Source organism: Pipistrellus hanaki (genome assembly GCF_964339955.1).
Source record: "Pipistrellus hanaki genome assembly, chromosome: 15".
NCBI classification, from domain to species: domain Eukaryota; kingdom Metazoa; phylum Chordata; class Mammalia; order Chiroptera; family Vespertilionidae; genus Pipistrellus; species Pipistrellus hanaki.
This window is the reverse complement of record NC_140517.1, coordinates 31608350-31630925: the sequence shown is the minus strand read 5'-3', so window position 1 is coordinate 31630925 and position 22576 is coordinate 31608350. Positions and strand designations below refer to the sequence as shown.

General features: G+C 39.5%; 1 protein-coding gene across 1 annotated transcript; it reads right to left on the bottom strand.

Annotated features, from left to right (window-relative positions):
* Positions 1–19468: 19468 nt before the first annotated feature.
* On the bottom strand, positions 19469–19844 carry LOC311633261 (large ribosomal subunit protein eL36-like). Its single transcript, XM_084905637.1, has one exon. The coding sequence runs from the start codon at positions 19825–19827 to the stop codon at positions 19522–19524; it is 306 nt and encodes a 101-aa protein (XP_084761763.1). The 5' UTR covers positions 19828–19844; the 3' UTR covers positions 19469–19521.
* Positions 19845–22576: the final 2732 nt, after the last annotated feature.

The following is a 22576-nucleotide window of genomic DNA, read 5'->3' as shown; positions in this document are numbered from 1 at the left end:
TTCTTAAACAGTCTCGTATTCTGTAGGTCAACTCTGTTATTTTTAGATAGTCCCTTATTCTGTAAAAATAACTGTTTTAGTTTGAATAATATAAAAAAAAGATAAAAACTTAACTGTCTGATCTTGCAAGCTAGCCATCTGACATAACCGGCTAATGCTGATACTGATAATAATTCCCATATTCTCATGCCAAGTGTTTGTTTGTTATGTATCCAAGGTTACAGTCTGCGAAAATAACTCACAGTTATTTTATAACTTACAGTCTGCAAAAATAACTCTTTGTACAATCTGCAGACAAAGAGCTCAAAAAGGTAAAAACAGAAAGAATGTCTGCTATGTGTTGGTTCAGAATTTGACAGAGGTATTCTGAACCCACACACAATAAATGACTCCTAATTAATTGGCTTGTTAAAGCATCTGGTATCTAGCTCGCTGATTTATGATACAACATTTGGAGAGACAGGTGCTGATAGGATGCTGATAGGCTGATAGACACCTGGAATGGATGGCCTCCCCTGCCTGGCTGCTGATCCAGGCCCTGATGATCTCTAGGGGAAGTACCACCTGATGAAGTTCCAGGGCCCCAGGGATGCTTCTCTGTGGTCATGACAGCCAGACAAGGGACACCTGACATGCCCCTGCATTCTTTTAGAGTCATGGGCGGGGGGGAGGAAACAAATCTCTGGAGGTAAGAGAATTCAAATTCGATTAAGGAATTTTGAGTTCACTTTTCTGTCTGTCTGTCTGTGACTAGTCATATTCCTACTGAGGGAAGGACTGGATGCAGTCTTAACTTCTCCGATAGGTTCTCACCAAGACATTGGTCAAGAATTCTGTCCAGACAAGGGGGGTCCCCATGTCTGTTTTTGTTAGGCCTCCATGTCTGTTTCTATCAGGGGAGTTGGGCAGTGTTCCAGTTATCTGCCCAGCTCCCAAGAGTGATTGTCTACTGAAAGAGTGTGAGTACGGATATTTGTCTGTCTTGGCATAATTACCGTATTTTTCGGACCATAAGATGCACCGGACCATAAGACGCACCAGTTTTTAGAGAAGGGAAATGAAGAAAAAAAGATTCTGAAACAAATAGTGTCCTAAAATATTTTATGTGCATTAAAACCCAACATCACAGTCATAAACACATGTAATCAACCCTGTAAAGTAAACAGCAGCATTTAGAACCATTTTAGAACCGGGCAAGCACACAGACAGAGACCACACAGAGCCGGGCAAGTAAAAAAACTTTTTTTTTTTTTTTACAGTATATGTGTAGGCTATATTTGGACCATAAGACGCAGGGACTTTTTCCCCCCACTTCTGGGGGGAAAAAAGTGCGTCTTATGGTCCGAAAAATACGGTATCTGTCCATTAATTGGTCTATAAATATAAGTGTGAGAATCTGGGTAAAAGCAAAAGCTACTTTGATTTATTCTGTAATTTATTGTGTACTTCTGTTGACTCGTCTGGTTAAAGCATTTGATTTATTAAAGGCTGAACACCATGACAGATTGCCAAGATCTTAATCAGCTGCTAGGATTTTATTTTTTTCCCAGAGATATTTGCTCTCTGTCAAGGAGAGAATCAGCCCACTTAGCTAATGAATTTTCTGTCTCTATTTGTATAATAAGGGTTTTGGTTTATTCTTCCCTGATTTGTAATTTTACTGTATAAGGTTAAAACAAAGTCCAGCTAAGTTCCAAGATTACTTGTAAGGAAAAGCAAAGGAAAAGTCTTTCAAGTTAATTATTTGCAACAAATTAGTAAAAAGCTATAAAACTTTCAAGGAACAAGGGGCTTGTTATTTGCAATTTTCTTATCTCCTCTGGCAGATGGAGGTTTCCAAGGGCAGAGAAGCATGACTTGTTAAACTCAGCAAGGCAGAGAAATTTATAAAAACTTCACTCCTGCTTTCAACCTCATAGTCCCATGCAAGCCAACTGAGGTAGAATTAAACTTTTTGGGCTGCCCTAACCGGTTTGGTTCAGTGGATAGAGCGTCAGCCTGTGAACTGAAAGGTCCCAGGTTCAATTCAGGTCAAGGGCATGTACCTTGGTTGTGGGCACATCCCCAATAGAAGGTGTGCAGGAGGCAGCTGATCGATGTTTCTCTTTCATCAATGTTTTTTACTCTATCCCTCTCCCTTCCTCTCTGTGGAAAAAAAAAAATCAGTAAAATATATATTAAAAAAAAAAGATTTATTGGATTAAAATTAATAAATTTTCTCATGGCCTGTATAGGGTAAGAGAGAAGGACTGCCAGATTTTTAAGGCTTTCCTGGGTGAACTGCTTTGTAAGGTTGCCTTTTTCAGCCCTTCTAGCAAGCAGATAATCATGTTGTCCCAAAACCTGTGACCTGCCTTACCTTCCTGATAGATTTACAGTGAGTCTCTGTCAGGGACAGCACCAGCTCTGACTAGAGGCGGGACCACCAGCAGAGGGTATCTGAATGGCCCAGGGCATAAAGCCAGATTTGGCACCAGCAATCTTCCGAAGGGGCTAGTGCCAGAGAGGCAGAGGAAGAGAGCCCAGGGCTGCTCTAGAGTGGGTATGAGATAGGATGGTGGTGGTGGGATTTGCTGGGTAGAGTAGTAGGCTCTCAGCCTGCTGAGATAGAGGAGCCTTAGGGTAGGGGACAGGGGGGTGGTCAGAGAGATCAGGGGTGGTAGAGGAGAACTTAGGATCCTTGAGGGGCAGAAAGGGGGGTCGGGTGTTGGTGGGGAGAGCAGAGAGAGATATGTTTTTGTTGATTTTTACTAGCTGGTTTCTTCAAGGCCACAACCTTTCCGCAAAGCACAATAAACTTTCTCTGCCCTGTTTTATTCTCTATAACCCTTCCAATACTAAATTAGACTGATACAATATACTTAAAATTGCATAAGGAAGGATGTAGCAGTTTTTTATTAGACAAGTTTTAATTTACCTGCACATAGTTTTACCACAAAAGGTCTAGTTATATTTTCTTGAAAAAGTATGCTTAAAATGTGTTCATAATGATAATCTGAGAAATGCTGGCTGTTCACTTTTTAATAATCATTAAAGGATTAAGGTTTCTAAGAATAAGGAATTACTGAGTAGAAGGATTAAGACATAGTTATGCATTTTTGAAGGACATAGAATAAAGGTTTAAAGGCTAATTTGAAAATGTAAATATAGATTATGTATGTAATAAGAAGGAACATAGTAAGGTTTCAGTAACCATCAGAAAAGAAGCAGATGGAACAGGAGCCAGGCAGAGAAAAGAAGAAGCTAGAGCCCACAGCCGCCCTGGTGATTTAGAGTTAGTTGCCAGCCAGACCAGAGACTGAGCCCCTGGGAAACCAAGTAAAAGAAGGCAAGGGCCTGATGTCCAAGCCACCGCCAGAACACTTTCCTATGTGCAACTTGTCTCTCCCTGCAGCCCTGGTGTGTTTAGCTCACTATTAGGAACCAAGCAGTGGTGAGAGACAAGGATGGCAAGGCCCTATAACTGGTAAACAGGGTTAACAGGAGAGGGTAAAGGGAAGGCACTGTCCATGGATCAAAGAGTCTTCAGGACTTTCAGACTCTCTTAGAGAGGAGTCTGACTGAAGGACTGGCTGAAACCCCACTGGGCTGGGAGGACCTGAGGCCACATGTTGAACTTGTATTTGCTGAGCAGATGTCCAAGTCCAGTAGTGTAAAGGTTAGCTGCCTGTATACAGGAAACAACTTTCTCCCATGCCAGAATACATTTTAGGAAAGTTGGACAGACTGTGTTTGTGTCTAGAAAGAAGAACCAGCCACCACTCACAGCCCTGACAGTGGCCTGCAGAAAACTGTATAATGGACTTAGATAATGCCTGCTTCTTCATGGACATGACTCCAGAGAGACAAGGACAGATTTGCTTTGTGTTAGAAGGTCAAAAATGGACTTTAGTCACCTCCCTGAGATGTTTGTATAGCCATACCATGTGTCATGTTTGGTAACAGAAGATTTGGCTGCCAGAAGCAGTCACAGAGCCAATGTTATATTTCATTATGTAAATATGTTATATTAACCTTTACTTCTCTTGCAGATTTGAATACAGTTGCCAAAAGGGCAGGTGCCCAAATGGGCAAGGAAAAATACCTATCAGGTTTTGATCTCTATTGAGAGACAGTTGGCAGTCTGTATACTGCCTTACAGGCCTGTGTGACCATACCCATGTCTGGGATGGCATAAACCTCAACTTTAGGAAACTGGGGGAGACTTGTTTGGAACAGAGGGAAATGGTGAGTACAAGGTCTCTATTACATAAATTATAGATCCTGTGAGGTCCTGTGTCATGTAAAACCATGTGAAGGGATAAAGCTCCCTTAGTCTGTTCTGCGAAGGCATGTCACCCCTCCCAGAGACCATATATAGTTTAAGGACAAGTCAGGGAACCCTACTACAGAGGCAGCTGTGACTATCTATTTGAGTATAGACACATTTTAAATTTCTTTTTGTCATTTAAAGGCAGTTATTGTTTTGTTATAATACATTTAGAAAAAAAGAGTCCATAGAGCCAAAACCGGTTTGGCTCAGTGGATAGAGCATCAGCCTGTAGACGGTCCCAGGTTCGATTCCAGTCAAGGGCATGTACCTTGGTTGAGGGCACATCCCCAGGAGGGTTGTACAAGAGGCAGCTGATCAATGATTCTCTCTTATTCATATTTCTAACTATCCCTCTCTCTTCCTCTCTGTAAAAAAATCAATAAAATATCTTAAAAAAAAAAAAAAAAAAAAAAAAAAAGAGTCCATAGAAAGGACTGGCAAAAAAAAAAAAAAAATCAGAAAATTTTAAAGCAGGTCAGTATATTTTTCTCCTTATATAATTCCTCTAAAATTTGGCAATACTTAATAAATAAATCATGGCAATACATTTCTGCATAAATTCAATAAGACCAGTTTCCAATAGTGGTTTTATTATCCAAAAACTTTGACTGTAATATCATGTTTTAGAAAGCCCTCTGAAGATTTGAAGCCAATGACAATGCCACAGAAAATCCTGGTATCCTGCTTGGAAAATAGATAACACTAGAGTGTCAGGCCCATACCCTACTATCACTGGCAGTTGGTCAGAGTAGAAGAGGAGCAATGAGAGTGTCTCTGCATCCCTGCAGAACTCTCACGCACTCTAGGCCACAAATGGGTGGAAGAACTGTTAAGATGGGCCTTAAAGCCTAGGGCGTGGGGTTGGGGAGAGCCATTGCAGATGAGAAATTCAGCAGATAATACAGGCAGACCTAACGGCAGCTGGATGGCTTGGCTTTCTGGCCCTAAAGGGCACATTAAGATTCAATCATGAAATTCTGGCAAAGGTAGTCAGTTATCATTCTTATTGTGTTGTGCAAACAATAAAGCCAAATTAAATACAATAGATAAATTAGTCTTGCTTTGGCTCTTTTAATAAAGAGAATGATACTTTTAAGGAGAAAAATTCTATTTCAATAGAAGTTATTAGAACTAAAATGTTTTCTTTACCTTCTACCTGACCGTTTTTTTTTTATAACTCTTAGTATTCTAATTGCTCAATAATACTAAACTTTATAATATAGTTTGTCTCCACCAGGTCACAAGCCCACCTCCTTCTGTGCCCAGGCCTCATCATCCCTCTGACAGACAGCAAGGATCTTTTGGCTCTGAAAAGAAAACCTCATTCCTCTTCAGCATGGAAGTAGCCAGAAGAGCCCCACTGACATTCATTTTCCCTAAATTATTCAGAGCTAGGATCCTTGAGGTAATGTATTAGGCAGTAAGGCAGACATAAGCAGAGCAAGGATGATGGGCCAACTGGCACTACCAGATATAACTAAGTCTTTCCCCCTCTATGTATATGAGATAAGGAGCTTAGACCAAAACATCTGGTCTCAGACACTCACCCATGGGATATCAGCCCAGAAGGCCAAATTAATTGCCCTTATTTAGGCTCTCTGGTAGACAAAAGACAAATCAGTAACAATTTATACTGATAGCATGTATGCGTTAGCAATGGCTCACATACACAGTGCTATTTCCAAGGAACAGGAACTATATTCCTTGGAATTATTGATTTTTTTTTTTTACAGAGAGGAAGAGAGGGGGAGAGTCAGAAATATTGATAAGAGAGAACCATCAGCTGTGTGTGTGTCCCCCCCACCCCCCCACTGGGGATGTGCGCTCAACCAAATTGAGCATGCCCTTGACCGGAATCAAACCTAGGACCCTTCAGTCCACAGGCTGACGCTCTATCCACTGAGCCAAGCCAGCCAGGACAGGAACAGGGACTTTTGCCAAGAAGGACATAAAAAATAAGGAAGAGATTCTAGCACTACTAGAAGCCATCTAGCTATCTAAGGTAGTAGCATTGTTCCACTGTAAGGGACACCAGAAAGAGGACTCCCCAGAAGCAAGAGGGAATCGAGCCGCAAATGAAGTGGCCTGGGAGGCTGCCCTAAAACCAGTGGGACCTCTATAAAGATTCTAGTGCCTTCTAGACTCTAACCTACCTAAAAAAGAAACAGCCATCATAGCAGCTAAGAAGCTACTCCAAGAAATAGTACCCAGATTTAGAAAAAATAATAATAAAAGCTGAAATCCATAACCAATCTTTACTCAAGTTCTTACAGGCTTTATGGTAAACCTGGGAAACAATCCAGAAGCATATCTGAGATGCTCTGCCTGTACCAACTTCTTATCCAATTCATCCCTTCCAACCTGGTGACTGTTTAGGTAAAGAAATTTACTGCCCCGGGACTGACTCCTACTTGAAGGGGACCACACACCATCATCCTGACCATTCCCACGGAAGTCAAGGTCGACAGGATCCCACTGTGGTTTCATTACACCTGGCTTAAGACAGCCCAGGCAGAATAAAAAATCTAAGACTCTCCATCAAACCCATGAAAGCTGAGACTCTCCCATATATTCCTGGACCTCATTCTGGGCCCCTGCCTTATGAACTGGTTTATTAACTTTATTCAACAATAAATTAATTCTATCAAGCTTATGGTCCTCAGGAACCTGTATGACTTTCTACCCAATCACGACCCTCACGAGTCAATGATTTGACTTATTTACATAAAACTAGTGGGGAAGGAAGCATAGTAATTTCTCCTTTAGAAAACTGCTGTTTAAACTACTCTGTTATTCTTAGACAATCTCTTAATTCTGTAGGTCAACTCTGTTATTTTTAGATAGTCCCTTAGTCTGTAAAATAACTGTTTTAGTTTGAATAAAAAGAGATAAAAACTCAACTGTCTGACCTTGCAAGCTAGCCATCTGACATGACAGGCTAATGCTAATACTAATAATAATTCCCATATTCTCATGCCAAGTGTTTGTTCATTATGTATCCAAGGTTACAAACTGTCTTCAAAAATAACTCACACAGAGCTCTTTGTAAAATCTGCAGACAAAGGACTCAAAAAGGAACAAATAGAGAGAACTTCCTTTATGTGTTGGTTCAGATTTTTGACAGAGGTATTCTGTTCTGAACACACACACAATAAATGACTCCTAATTAGTTGGTTAGTTAAGGCATCTGATATCTAGTTCACTGATTTATGATACAACACATTATGACATTATAATTCCAATTCTAGATATATATTTGGAGAAAACCAAAATAGTATTTCCACTGGTAACTTTATTCACAAAAAATTCCAGCTACTGCAATAAGATACATAAATAAAATAAATAATATATAAAATTGAGGCTACTTATTTCAATTTGCAGATGCCATGACTACATGGCAGAAAATATAAAAGTCTAATAAGAGAAGAAAAGAATCTATGGGACACAGTGAAAGCAGTCTTGAGAGGGAAGTTCGTAGCTCTAGAAACCAACTGCAAAAATAAAAATGGTAATAAATTACCCAACCCTACAACTGAAATAGTTAGAAAGAGAGTAAGACGAAAAGTCCAGTGTAAGCAGAAGAAAGGAAATAATAAAGATCAGGGGAGAAATAAATGACATGAAGACCCAAAAAACAAAACAAAACAAAAAGAGCAATGAAACCAAGAGCTGGTTCTTTGAAAGGATAACCAAAATTGATGAACCTCTAGCCAGGCTAATGAAGAAGCAAAGAGAGAGAACCCAAATAAATAAATTCAGAAATCAAATAGGTGAAATAACAACAGACCCCACCTAAATACAAAGGATTGTTTAAAAAAAATACTATGAACAATCCTATTCCAACAAACTGAACAACCTGGAGGAAATGGACATATTCCTAGAAAAAGATAACCTTCCAAAACTCAATCAGGAAGTATCTAAACATCTCAATAGGCCAATAACTATGGAAGAAATTGAAGCAGTCATCAAAAAGCTTCCAGCAAACAAAGCCCAGAGCCAGATAGCTTCGCAGATAAATTTCACCAGATATTCAAGGGAGAACTAAAATGTATCCTCCTCAGATTATTCCAAATAATTCAAGAGGAAGGAACACTTCCAAGCTCCTTTTATGAAGCCAGCATTACCCTAATACCAAAATCAGATAAAGACAACACAATGAAAGAGAATTACAGGCCAATATCCCTCCTAAACATAGATGCCAAAATCCTCAAGGAAATTCTAGCAAATCGGATCCAGCAGTACATTGGAAATATCATACACAATGACCAAGTAGATCTATCACAGGAATGCAAGAATGGTACAATATCCACATATCAATAAACATGATACATTACATAAACAAATTGAGAGATAAAAATAATATAGTCATATCAATTAATGCAGAAAAAGCATTTGACAAAATCCAACACCCTTTCTTAATAAAAACTCTCAGCAAGGTGGGAATAGAAAGATCATACCTCAACATAATAAAAGCTATATATGAGAAACCTACAGCCAACGTCATACTCAATAGGCAAAAACTAAAACCATTTCCCCTAAGCACAGGAACAAGACAGGGATGCTCACTCATATCAAACCTGTTTGTCATAATACTGGAAGTATTATGCATTGCAATTAGACAAGAAGAAAAAATAAAAGGCATCCAAATTGGAAAGGAAGAAGTAAAGATGTCCTTATTATAGATGACATGAAATTGTACATTAAAAAAAAGACTTTATCAAAAAACTAATAGACTTAATAAATGAATTTGGCAATGTAGCAGGATACAAAATTAATGCCAATAAATCTATGGCATTTCTATGCATCAATAGTGAACTTACAGAAAGGAAGACTAAAAAAGCAATCCCAGTTACTATCCCACCAAAAAAATTAAGATATTTAGGAATAAACCTAACTAAGTAAAAGACCTATATGCGGAAAACTACAGGTCACTAAAAAAAAAAAAAAAAAAAAAAAAAAAAAAAAGATAGAGGAATACGTAAACAGATAGAAGAACATCATGGATTGGTAGAATCAACACCATCAAAATGTCCATGCTACCCAAAGCAATCTATAGATTCATTGTATTCCTCTTTCAAATACCTATGACATATTTCACAGACATAGAAATAATTCTCCAAAAATTCATCTGGAATAAAAAAAGACCCCAAATAGCCACAGCAATCCTGAGAAAGAAGAAGATAGTAGGTGGGATCTCAATACCAGATATCAAGCTGTATTACTAAGCTACTGTTCTCAAAACAGCCTGCTACTGGCACAAGCACAGACATATAGACCAATGTAATAGAATAAAGAATCCAGTTATTAACCCAAACCACTATACTCAATTAATATTTGACAAAGGAGGCATGAATATGCAATGGAGTCTAGACAGTCTCTTCAATAAATGGTGTTGGGAAAATTAGACATATATATGCAAAAAAAAATGAAACTATTATAGATAACCAACTTACACCATACACAAAAATAAACTCAAAATGGACATTACCCAGGACTTAAACATAAGATGGGAAACCATAAAAATACTAGAGGAATCCACAGGCAGAGAAATATCAGACATGTGCCTAAGCAATTTATTCACCAATACCGCTCGTATGGCAATGAAAACTAAAGAGAAAATAAACAAATAGGACTACATCAAAATAAAAGGCTTTTTCACAGAAAAAAAAAAAAAAAAAAGCTTTTTCAAACCATTAATAAGAAAGCCCACTGTATGGGAGAACATATTTATAATTGTTATCGCTGATAAAGTTTTAATCTCCAACATCTACAGGGAACTTATACAACATAATAAAAGGAATATGAATGATCCAATAAAAAAAATGGGCAATGGACCTAAATAGAATCTTTTCAGAAGAAGACAGAAGGAAGGCCAAGAGACATATGAAAACATGTTCAAAGTCAATAATTATCTGAGAGATGCAAATCAAAATGATAATGTGGTATTATCTCACACCTGTCAGAATGGCAATCATCAACAAATAAACAAAGGACAAGTACAGAGAAAAAGGAATCCTCATGTACTGCTGATGGAAATGCAGACTGGTGGAAAACAGTATGGAGTTTCCTCAAAACCTAAAAATGGAACTCCCATTTGATCCAGTAATCCCACTTCTAGGAATATATCCCAAGAAACTAGAAATGCCAATCAGAAAGAATATATGCACCCCTATGTTCATAGCAGCACAATTCACCATAGCTAAGATTTTTAAACAGCCTAAATGCCAATCAGCAAATGAATGGATTAGAAAACTATGGTATATCTACACAATGGAATATTATGCCATTATGTAGCATTACATTTTTATGTAATATAAAAAAGAAGAAATTCTTAACATGTGCAGCAGCATGGATGGACGTGGAGAGAATTAAGTTAAGTGAAACAGGCCAGGCAATGAAAGAAAAATACTTATTTATGGGAAATAAAGAACATTATAACCTTATGAATAAGAAGATGGAGAGAGACAGAGGCAGTAAAGCACTGAACAGACTGTCAAATTACAGTGGGAAGGCTGGGGAGTGTTGGGGATTGAGGGAAATAGATCAACCGAAGGACTTGTATACATGCATATAAGCACACCAATAGACATAAAACCCTGGGGGGGGGGGGCAGTGAGGGCATGCGACAGAAAGTATGGGAGGCTGGGGGAAGTTTCAATGGGGTGGAGAGGAGATATATGTACCAATATATGTAAGACTTTAAACAATAAAACAAAACAAAAAAATAAACATACTAAGAAAAAGATGATTGGCTAATAAATGCATATGACAAAAAAGATGCTTAACACACTTGTAAACTAAATATTAAAACCTATAGCAGAGAGAGACACCAAGATGGCAGCATAGGTAAATACCTAACTGCAGCCTCACACAACAATTTCAAAAAAAATACAACTAAAATACAAAATGGATATTACCCAGAACTACAGGAAAGTCGACTGACTGGAAATTCTACAACTAGAAGGAAAAAGAAAACCAGAAGGAAAATCAGAGGAGCTGTAATTGCCTAAGGTACGGAGACACATTGTGCGCAGAAAGGACAGAGCCGGAGAGGAGAGGGAGGCTGAGTGCCAGGCTGGCGTTCCCTAGCGAGGAGATAAAAGCTCCGGAGTGTGCTGAACCACAATTCAGACAGCACTGAACCCCAGTTCTGGGCGAGACCCTGGGGACCCAGACACATAAGGAGGGAGTCTGGGCTGTAAGGCGGAAACTCAAGGGAGCTGCAAAAGGCAGTCCCAGAGGCACGCACATTACGCGCAGAAGATGGGTTGTTGACTCTGCTGCTAGATTGCCCTAGTGCACATGTGTCAAACACAAGACCCGCAGGCCAAATCCAGCCAGCCAGGCCTTGCAATGTGGCCAGCACCGCGCTGTCATCACTGCACTCCGCTGTCAGTTTATGACATTGTCAGTTTATGACTGTTCAGTAAACCATTCGGCCCGCGATTTAGGCTGGATTTTAGATTTTGGCCCCTTCTCTGATTGAGTTCGACACCCCTACCCTAGTGGGAAGGAGACAAAAGTTCCGGACTGTGCTGAGCCCCAGTTCTGACTGCACTGAACCCCAGTTCTAGGCCAGACCCTGGGGACCCAGGCTCACACGGAGGGAGCCTGGGCTGTAAGGCGGAAACTCAGGGGCATGGCAAAAGGAAGTCCTGGAGGCACGCACATTGTGTGTAGAGACTGTGCAGCTGGATTACCCAAGTGGGAAGGAGACAAAAGCTCCAAACTGCTCTGAACCCCACTTCCAAGCCCACTTCCAAATGAACTGAACCCCAGTTCCAGGCTCATTGGGGGATAGCTTAGACTGTTTGGAGGCGGGTGAAACTCAAGAGCACCTTTCAGAGGTGCTTGCAGCGAGTACTGAAGGACACGGAGGAATACTGAGACTCAGGAACCTCATAGGGTGGGGCTGACGGAAGCCAAGGCTGTAGGCTCCACCCTGAAACTCCACTCCACCCTGAAGCTTAACACAGAGACTTTTTTTTTGAAAATAATATATAAATTTATTAATAATAATAACAAAATGATACAACAACAAAGATATATAAAAACAACAAAAATGATATGAAAACAACAAAAACATGATATAACAACAACAAAAACATGATATAACAACAACATTGATGCAAACAATGACTGATAAAGTGGATGCACGCAGGCAGCTTCACCACAGCGATGGGAAGGGATGCATGCAGGCAGCACCACATTCCAAGTCAGGGACACACGCAGGCAGTGTCACATCCTTGGCCAGGACACAGGCAGGCAGCTTCACCTCAGCACTGGGTGGAGACATACGCAGGCAGTGCATGTCCCAGATCAGGGACACATACAAGCAGCATCAAATCCCAGGCAGGGGACACTGCTGGGCAGGCCTGTGTGTGCCTCTGCTCGGGGCCACCTCCACTGGGGGCTGCCCTGGGCGGGGCACGTGGAGGCCCTCCTGGTGCTGGCAGTCCCTGCCCACCCATTCCTGCTATGCATGCCTCCTGCTGAGTGGTCGTGATATTATGGAATTCCAGACAATTTGCATATTCCTCTATTATTATATAGGATACATGATTTTAGTACAGCTAGCTTTTCCTTCATCTGCTGACTGTAACTTTCTCCCTGGCTTTTCTGGGTCACTATATAAATTTCACATGCCCTTTAGGATTGGGTTTTGAACTCTCCCTTCTTCTTCTTCTTCTTCTTCTTCTTCTTCTTCTTCTTCTTCTTCTTCTTCTTCTTTTTATTAATATATTTTACTGATTTTTTACAGAGAGGGAGAGAGATAGAGAGCTAGAAACGTCGATGAGAGAGAAACATCAACCAGTTGAACACAGAGACTTTTAAGGCTACCAAAGTGCGAAAATGCTGAGACAAGGAAACAGATCGCAAACAAAAGAAATGGAGGACAAAAAGCAATTGGACATAGAGTTCAAAACCACGCTTATAAGGTTTTTCAAGAATCTCCTAGAAAAGGAAGATAAAATAAAGGAGACCTATGAGGATATGAAAAGGGATCAACTAGAAATAAAGAATGCATTGTCTGAAATAAAAAATATTATACAGAATCTTAAAAACAGACTGGAAGATCGCAAGAATCAAGTCAAAGATTTGGAACACAAAGAGCCAGAAGACACTCCTCTGCAGAAGCAAGAAGGCAAGAGAATCCAGAAAGTTAAAGATAATGTAAGAAACCTCTGGGACAACTTCAAGCGAACCAACATCAGAATTATGGGGGTCCCAGAAGAAGAGAGAGAGCAAGATAATGAAAGCCTATTGGAAGAAATAGTGACAGAAATCTCCCACCAGGTGAAAGAATTAGACTTACAAGTCCAGGAAGTACACAGAACCCAAAAAAAATGAATCCAAAGAGGACCACACCAAGACACATCATAATTAAAATTCCAAGGGCAAAAGACAAAGAGAGAATATTAAAAGCAGCAAAAGAGCAAAGCAGGAAGTTACCTATAAAGGAGCACCCATACGATTGTCAGCTGATTTCTCAACAGAAACCATGCAGGCCAGATGGGAATGGCAAGAAATATTCAAGGTGATCAATGACAAGAACCTACAGCCAAAAATACTCTACCCAGCAAAGCTATCACTCAGAATCGAAGGCCAGGTAAAGAGCTTCACTAATTAAAAAAAAGCTAAAGGAGTTCATCACCACAAACCAGAATTATATGAATTGCTGAAGGGGGTTCTTTAGGAAGAGGAAGAAAATAAAGATAAAAATTATGAACAACAAATACATAACTATCAACAAGTGAATCTAAAAACCAAGGGAATTAAAAAATCTGATGAACAATATTAACTGGTGAATATAATAGAATCAGAGGTATGGAAGGGGAGTGAACTGATGATTCTCTGGAAAATGGGGAGTGGGGGATGTGGGAAGAGACTGAACATAAACTGTGCACCTATGGATGAGGACAATGGGGGTGAGGAAAGGGCAGATGGTGGGGTGGGAACCTGGTGAAGGGGAGCAATGGAGAGGGGAAAAAATGATCAACATTTGTAATAATATGAACAATAAAGATTTATTTAAAAAATAATAAAATAAAATAAAACTTATAGCAGAAATAGGGAAATATGGGAATTCACATTAAATAATTGAAAACATTCAAAATTGGTGCAATGATGTAACAACAATCTTGTAATATGTGTAACTAAAATTATATATAGCCTACGGTGAATAATTTTACTCCTAGATATGTATCTTAGAGATTCTTAATTCTAAAGAAATAAGAAAATACACAAAGTGTATTCATTATAGCATTTTATTATAATAAAATAATTTATATACTAATACATATCAATGACAAGCCTGATTTTTTCCCATCTATACCAAAGCACTAACCCTCTATTTAAGCAGGAATCTGCTTTTAGAATATGAAGGGGTAAGTCCTTTCTTACCCCTGTCTAACACAATCTATTCACCATAGTGTCTGAAATGACTCCCTTGAAGATATTCACTATGGTTATGGCAGCATCTAACAAAGTGGCTCACATTGAGAGTTCTATAATGAAATAAGTTTGACATATGCTGTGCTAAATAAAAATTTCTCTACTACATCTTTTGGCAAGCTGATAGTGTAACTGGATTTACCCCAAAATAGATACTTTTTCTTCTCTGCTTCACTTACACTTTTCAAAAAAAAAAAAAAAAAAAACCAAAAAACAACCCTTTACTTCAAATATCACCAAAGACTAGTATTTCTTGTAATACTGGTTTAGTAGTAATGAACTCCTTTAGCATTTCTCTCTCTCTCTCTCTCTCTCTCTCTCTCTCTCTCTCTCTCTCTCTCTCTCTCTCTTTGTGTGTGTATGTGGGGGGAGGGAGGTTATCTGGGAAGCTCTTTCTTTTGCTTTCAATTTTAAATGGTAGCCTTTGTCAATAGAGTAGTCTTGATTTCAGGTCCTTGCTTTTATTTATTTTGAATACTTCATGCCAATCCCTTATGGCCCAAAGTGCTTCTGTTAAGAAATCAGCTGGCAGTTTTATGGAAACACTCTTGGTGGTAACTGTCTCCCTTGCTGCCTTTAAAATTCTCTCTTTATCTTCAACCTTTGCCACTTTAATGATAATTTATTTGGTGTGGGTCTCTTTGGGCTCATCTTGATTGAAACTCTGCTTCCTGAACTTGTGTGATTTTTTTCATCACCAGATTGGGGAAGTTTTCACCATTATTTCTTCAGATAGGTTATCTATCCCTTGCTCACTCTCCTCATTCTGGTATCCTTATGATGTAGATATTGTCAATTTAGGTCCACTGCCCACTTTTAAATTGTATGTGGATATTGATGTTGTCCCAGAGATTTCATAGATGTTCCTCATTTCTATTAATTCTCTTTTCTTTTTTATGGTCTGTCTGCTTGGGTGCTTACTACCCTGTTTCCCCGAAAATAAGATAGTGTCTTATATTAATTTTTGCTCCCAAAGATGCGCTAGGTCTTATTTTCAGGGGATGTCTTATTTTTCCATGAAGAAGAATACGGTACACATTTATTGTTAAATGAAAATAAAGGAAATTTACTACCTGTATACGGTATGGTAATACAGTAGTTGTCAACACAAACCAGACAAACCGTGAATCCTACAGTATCAAGAATGTACTCATTTATTCAATGACAATCATGTCATCATCTTCTGGAACATCATCATAACAATCCAATTCCTGAATTTCCTGGTGAATTTCTTGTGACTCCATTTCTTTCAGAATCAGTGGACCAAATCTCTCATGTTTAGCAATAGCACTGTCTTTAAATGAGTACTTCTTGTCAAGGTAGCCTGCTCGCAGTGCATTTGCAATGCAACTGTCAGTGATTTTCTCCCATGAATTCTTCACCCAAGTCACAACTTCTTGCAGTTTAGGTTTCACAAAGTTTCCACGCTGATTTCTCTCCATTCTATTTTCAATGTAGTCATTAATTTCCATGCCCAAATTGTCTTTGAATGGCTTGAGATGCGGGAAGAGACTGAACATAAGAGTCTGGATTTAGGCCTTATTTTCGGGGGGATGCCTTATATTTAACTCAGAAAAAAAACCTGTAAGTAAGTCTTATTTCCGGAGGATGTCTTATTTTCGGGGAAACACGGTATTATCTTGTTCTCTAATTTGCTGATTTGATCCTCTGCTTCATCTAACCTATTGTTGATTCCTTCTAGTGTATTCTTCAGATATTATATTCTTCATTTCTGACTTTTTTTTTATGGTTTCTAAGTCATTTTTAATGCTTACTATCCCTTTAAATTATCACTGAGATCATTCATTCTTCTAAGGTCCTTGAGCATCTTTATAATCATTGTTTTAAACTCTGGATCTGTATTTTGGTTGCTTCCATTTTATTTAATTCTTTTTCTGGCTATTTTTTTTTCTCTTTTGTTCGGGGGAATTTACTTTGTCTTACTATTTATTCTCTGACTGTTAGGTAGATCTGTTGTGATTCCCAAACTTGTCATGATGGTTTTATAATGAAGATGTCTAATTGGGCTCAGTGGCACAACCTGCATATCACCTGAGCCTATGCTTCAGGGATGTTTCATATGAGTTATGTACACCCCTGTTGTTGAGTCTTGAATGTTATTGGCCCTTTTATGGATGGAGTTAGCTGTTCAGGCTGAGTGACTATCTGATAAACCTCCATAACCTGTGATATGCCATGCAACAGCTGCCCCCCCCCCTCCCTGAGGTAGAATTGTTCCCAGCAGAGCCTAATGCATGCTGGAATCCCCATTTGGGTGTGCCGCTTGTGTGGTTAGTTGGGTTGAGGTCTAGTGTGGTCTGAAGCCCATCATTGGTTGTGTGAGTTCTGGGTCCACTTGAGAGTAGGGTTTAAGTACAGGTCACTGTAAGTTGTGTGTAATTAGCCTTGAGCTATCTGGAGAAACAATATTATTTACTGTTGGTGTCTGCCACTACTGGACCAGGGTGTACTTGGGAGGGACCAACTGTATAAAAGGGTTGGCTTCCTCTAGCTTAGAAGCTGGATCAGACCTGTTAAAGGGCTGAAGCTCCCTGAAAAAATGCCACTACTTGGGAGCTGCTCCATATCCCCGAGGTTGCCTGGACTTCCTCTAGAGCCTACCAAAGAAAAACTATATGATGAACTCTGGCTAGTTAGGATCCATACCTCCTTCCACAAATTGAGAGCTCAATAGGGTGGGCCAACAGGGCCAGTAGGACAGAGCTGGTGGGTTTATAGGCACCATCCCCAAGAGACTGTTTGGATCAGCTCTGCCAAGTCTTGATACCTCTTCTGGAAGTAGTTCCATGCAGAACTATAGAAGGGAGAGCAGCTCAGAGTGAGGACATTTAAAGTGTGAGACCCTCAGAAGCTATTGTCTGGGACTGGGACAAAATGTTCAGCAACATCCCCAATAGGAAACGGTTTTGACCTATCCCCTGCGTCCAGGATAGCTGTGTTTGCTCCTGCAGAGGGGAATCTTTACTGTACCCAAATTGAACCTATAGTGAGCCCCCTTTAAGGAGAACTAGATTTGGAGACTCTCAGAGATTGAGTGGTTTAGCTTTAAACAAGGGGCCACTTTCCCCTCATTAAGTGCCTGATCTGCAAGTAGGAGGACAACTAGAATTTTTATAAACCAATGATAATCTATCAGAAAAAGAAATTAAGAAAACCAAGCTCTGGTCAGTTTAGCTCAGTGATTAGAGTGTTAGCTTGTGGACCTAAGGGTCATGGGTTTGACTCCTGGTCAAGGGTATGAACCTCAGTTGCTGGTTCCATCTCTAGCCCTGGTTCTATCTCTAGCCCATTGAGGTGTGTACAGGAGGCAAACAATCCCTGTCTCTTTCACATCAATGTTTCTCTCTTTCTCTCTCCCCTTCTCCCTCTCCTTTACTATTTTTAAGATGTTGAGTCTTGAATGCTATTGGCCCTTTGAACAATATGTCCTATGGTGAATATTTTTTTTAAATCCCATTTAAAATTGCATCAAAAAATAAAATACCTAGAAATAAATCTAATCAAGAAGGAAAAAAGATGTGTACTCAGAAAAATATAAAACATTGAAGAAAGTAACTGGAAAATATACAATACAAATAAATGAGAGCACATAGTGTGTTCATGAATAGGAAAAATTAACATCACTAAAGTGTCTGTACAATTCAAAGCAAGCTCTACATTCAACAAATTCCTATCAAGATACAAATGGCCTATTTCACAGAACTAGAATAAATAATCCTAAAATTTATATGGAACCACAAATAGCCCTGAGTGGCCAAAATAATCTTGAGATAGAACAAAGTTGAAGGGATCACATTACCGAATATCGATTTGTACTACAATGTTAGAATAATCAAAACAGCATGTTACCTGCATATAAACAGATACATAGGTCAATGGAACAGATTAAAGACCCCAGAAATTAATTGCTGCCTACATAGTCAATTAGTTTCTGACAAACGAAGCAAAAATATACAATGTGATAAATACAACTTCTTTAATAATAGTGTTGGGAAAGCTGAATTATTACATGCAAAAAAAGAAAACAAGACCACTTTCATACACCATATATAAGAATAAGCTCAAACTGGATTAAAAACTTAAATGTAAGACCCAAAACCATAAAACTCCTAGAGGAAATCATAGATAGTAAACTATGACTTGCTCTTAGTAATAATTTGTGTGTGTAGGTCTCCTCAGGCAAAGGAAACAAAAGGAAAAAAAATAAAAGGGACTACACCAAACTAAATTTTTTTGCACTAAAAACCATCAACAAAACAAAGAGACAAACTATCAATTGGGAAAAGTAATTTTCCAATTACACATTGGATAGGGGTTGATATCTCAAATATATAAAGAATTAAACAATCTAATTTTAAAATAGGCAGAGGATCTAAATTGATATTTTTTAAAGAGGACATACAGATGGGTAATAGACATGAAAAGATGCACAATGTCACCTATAATCAGAGAGAAAAAAAAAACTTAAAATCGCAAAATATCACTTCACACTTGTCAAAATGTCATCATCAATAAATCAACGAACAATAAGTGTTGGTAAGGATGTGGGGGGGAAAAAAAGTCTTGTGCACTGTTTGTGAAAATACAAATTGGTGCAGCCACTATTGAAAACTGTATGGAGGCTCCTCAAAATAGTAAAAATATAATTACCAGATGACCCATCAATCTCATTTCTGGGTATTTATTTATTTTTTTTTTTCTGAACAGGTTTTATTATACAGATGGGGTGGGGCTCAGTCCTTCTTGGCTGCTGCCTTCCTCATGGCTGCAAGGACATTACTCAGCTCCTCTCTCTTCCTCTTGGCGCGAATGTGTGTCCCCACCCTTTTCTTGATGAATTTCAGGGCCCTCTTGTCCTTAGAGACCTTGAGCAGCTCCATGGCACGACGCTCGTAGGGGGCAAAGCCACACACCTCTCGGATCATGTCCCGAACGAACTTGGTGTGCTTGGTGAGGCGCCCGCGGCGGCGGCTGTGCCTCGGCTTGCTCACCTTGTGGCCCTTGTTGAGGCCCATGGCCATGGGGTAGCGCAGAGCCATGGCTGCTGCTCTCCTCAATGGCTCTCATTTCTGGGTATTTAATTCAAAGAAATCTAATACACTAATTTAAAAAGATATATATATATATATATACCCGTGTGTTCATTGCAGCATTATTTACAATAGCCAAGATATGGAAGCAACAAAACTTCCATTAGTAGACAAATGGATAAAGAAGTTGATAGGCCCTAGCCGGTTTGCCTCAGTGTCAGCCCACAGCTGTATTGTCCCAGGTTCTATTCCATTTAAGGACATGTATCTTGGTTGCTGGATTGATCCCCAGCCCTGGTTGGGGCACATGTGGGAGGCAACCAATTAATTTGTAACACTCAATGTTTCTCTGTCTCATTCCCTCCCACTCTCTCTAAAAATCAATGGAGCCCTAGCCGGTTTGGCTCAGTGGATAGACATCAATCCGAGGACTGAAACATCCTAAGCTCAATTCCTGTCAAGGACACATGCTGCACGAGGCAGCTGATCAATGATTCTCTCTCATTGTTGATATTTCTATCTTTCTCTCCCTCTCCCTTCTTCTCTGAAATCAATAAAAATATATACAATATTTAAAAATAAATAAATAAAAATTAATGGAAAAATATCCTCAGGTTATGATTAACAGTAAATAAACAAATAAAGGAACAAACAAACAAATAAATAAAATATAGATGATAGATAGTAGCATGTCTTTAAAAAATGTGGTACATATATACAATGAAATATTACTCTGCCAGAAATAATGAAATCTTGCCATCTGTAACAACATGGATGGAATTAGAAGATATTATTATGATAAGTGAAATAAGTCAGGCAGAGAAAGACAAATACCATCTGATTTCACTTATATATGGATCTAAAAGACAAAAATAAGTGAACAAACAAAACAGAAATGAGCTCATGATACAGAGAACTGATGTTTGTCAGATGGGAGGGGGTTGGAAGCCTGGATGAAAAAAATGAAAGGAAAAAGTACAAATTGGCAGTTACAAAAGGTAACAGGGCTGTAAAGTACAGCATAGAAAATATAGTTAGTAATCCTAATATATAAAAAACCAGGGTCTGTAACATCCAAGATGATCCAAGGCTTGACCAACCAGAAGTCAGTGGTGGGTTGCCATGTTGACCCAGCACTGACTGGTGTGCTCTGGGCAACCCACCTAGCTCAACTGCTGAGAGGGCTATGGATCAGGCCCAGAGAAGCCTGGAGAGACAAACAGTGTCTGATCCATAGCCTCCGTGGAAGCTGTTGATCACCACTTGCATCTCTCTCTCTCTCTCTCTCTCTCTCTCTCTCTCTCTCTCTCTCTCTCTCTCTCTCTCTTTTTAAAAAAAAAAATATATTTTATTGATTTTTTTACAGAGAGGAAGAGAGAGGGATAGAGAGTTAGAACATCAATGAGAGAGAATCATCGATCAGCTGCCTCTTGCATACCCCCTACTGAGGATGCGCCCACAACGAAGGTACATGCCCTTGACAGGAATCGAACCTGGGACCTTTCAGTCCGCAGGCTGATGTTCTATCCACTAAGCCAAACCGGTTTTGGCTGCATCTCTCTTTTGCTCCAGGCCTGGCCAGGAGCCGCACCTCTCTTTTTCTTGGGCCTCCACTGGGCCTGCTGATCAGCTCTGCCTCTCTGATCAGGCCTGTTGATAGTCCTGGAGATGCTGACTGGCATAGAAACTGACCAATCAGAACCAAATCTAGGTGAAGTATGAGTAGCCAAAGGCTGCCTAGGAGGTGAAGCTTTTAACACTGGCATAGAAACTGGCCAATCAGAACTTACTCTGGGTGAACTGCAAAGGCAGAACCTAAGGTGGGGGCTGAGGAGGGATTTTAAGGACAACAGCTGTTTGCTGTAAGGTGTAAAAAGTGGTTCAATTTTTTAATGACTGCTTTGGCAGTATAGTGCATAAGGCTGGCTATCAGTCCAGATATAAGGATTATGTATTTTTATCTGCCAAGAGCATCTCCTCCTGATGAAAAAGGCTTCCCCCTTCCATTTAAGCAATCCTATCCTATGTAATCTATCTATACTACTAAAAGAGTAATATGCTAATTAGACCAGATCGACCATCTATCAGACATCCGACTTCCTTCTGGACAAAGTCATGGTGGAGGGGGCTGAGGCAGGGGCCATTAGGGGCGATCAGGCCAGCAGGGGAGGGTAGTTGGGAGCAAGATTGGCCAGCAGGGGAGGGCAGTTGGGAGTAAGATCAAGCCTGCAGAGGAGGGCAGTTAGGGTAGATCAGGCAGCCAGAGGCAGTTAGGGGTGATCAGAAAGGCAGGCAGGAGAGCAGTTAGGAGCCAGAACCAAGGGGTCCCCGATTGGAAAGAGTGCAGGCTGGGCTGAGGAACCCTTCAACTCGTGTATAAATGTTGTGCACTGGGCCACTAGTATTGTATAATTATGTGTGTTATCAGGTGGGAACTAAGCCTTATTGAGGGATCACTTCTTAAGTTATATAAATGTCTAACCACTATGCTGTACACCTGAAACTAATATTGAATATCAACTGTAATTGAAAAAAAAACTTAAAAAACATTCAATTAAGTTTACTATATTGTCTAGTCTCTTAATTTCTACCTTTTAATTGTACTTTACTTCTCTGGTGTTGGTTTTATTTTGTTGTTTCTGATGTCTTTATGTAAATGCTTATTCATTCCTTAAACACAAATACATTTATGGATGTGAGAGATCCAGATTTGACTGCTGTGGATAAGTGAAAAAGATCAAGACTGTGTCCAGTCCAC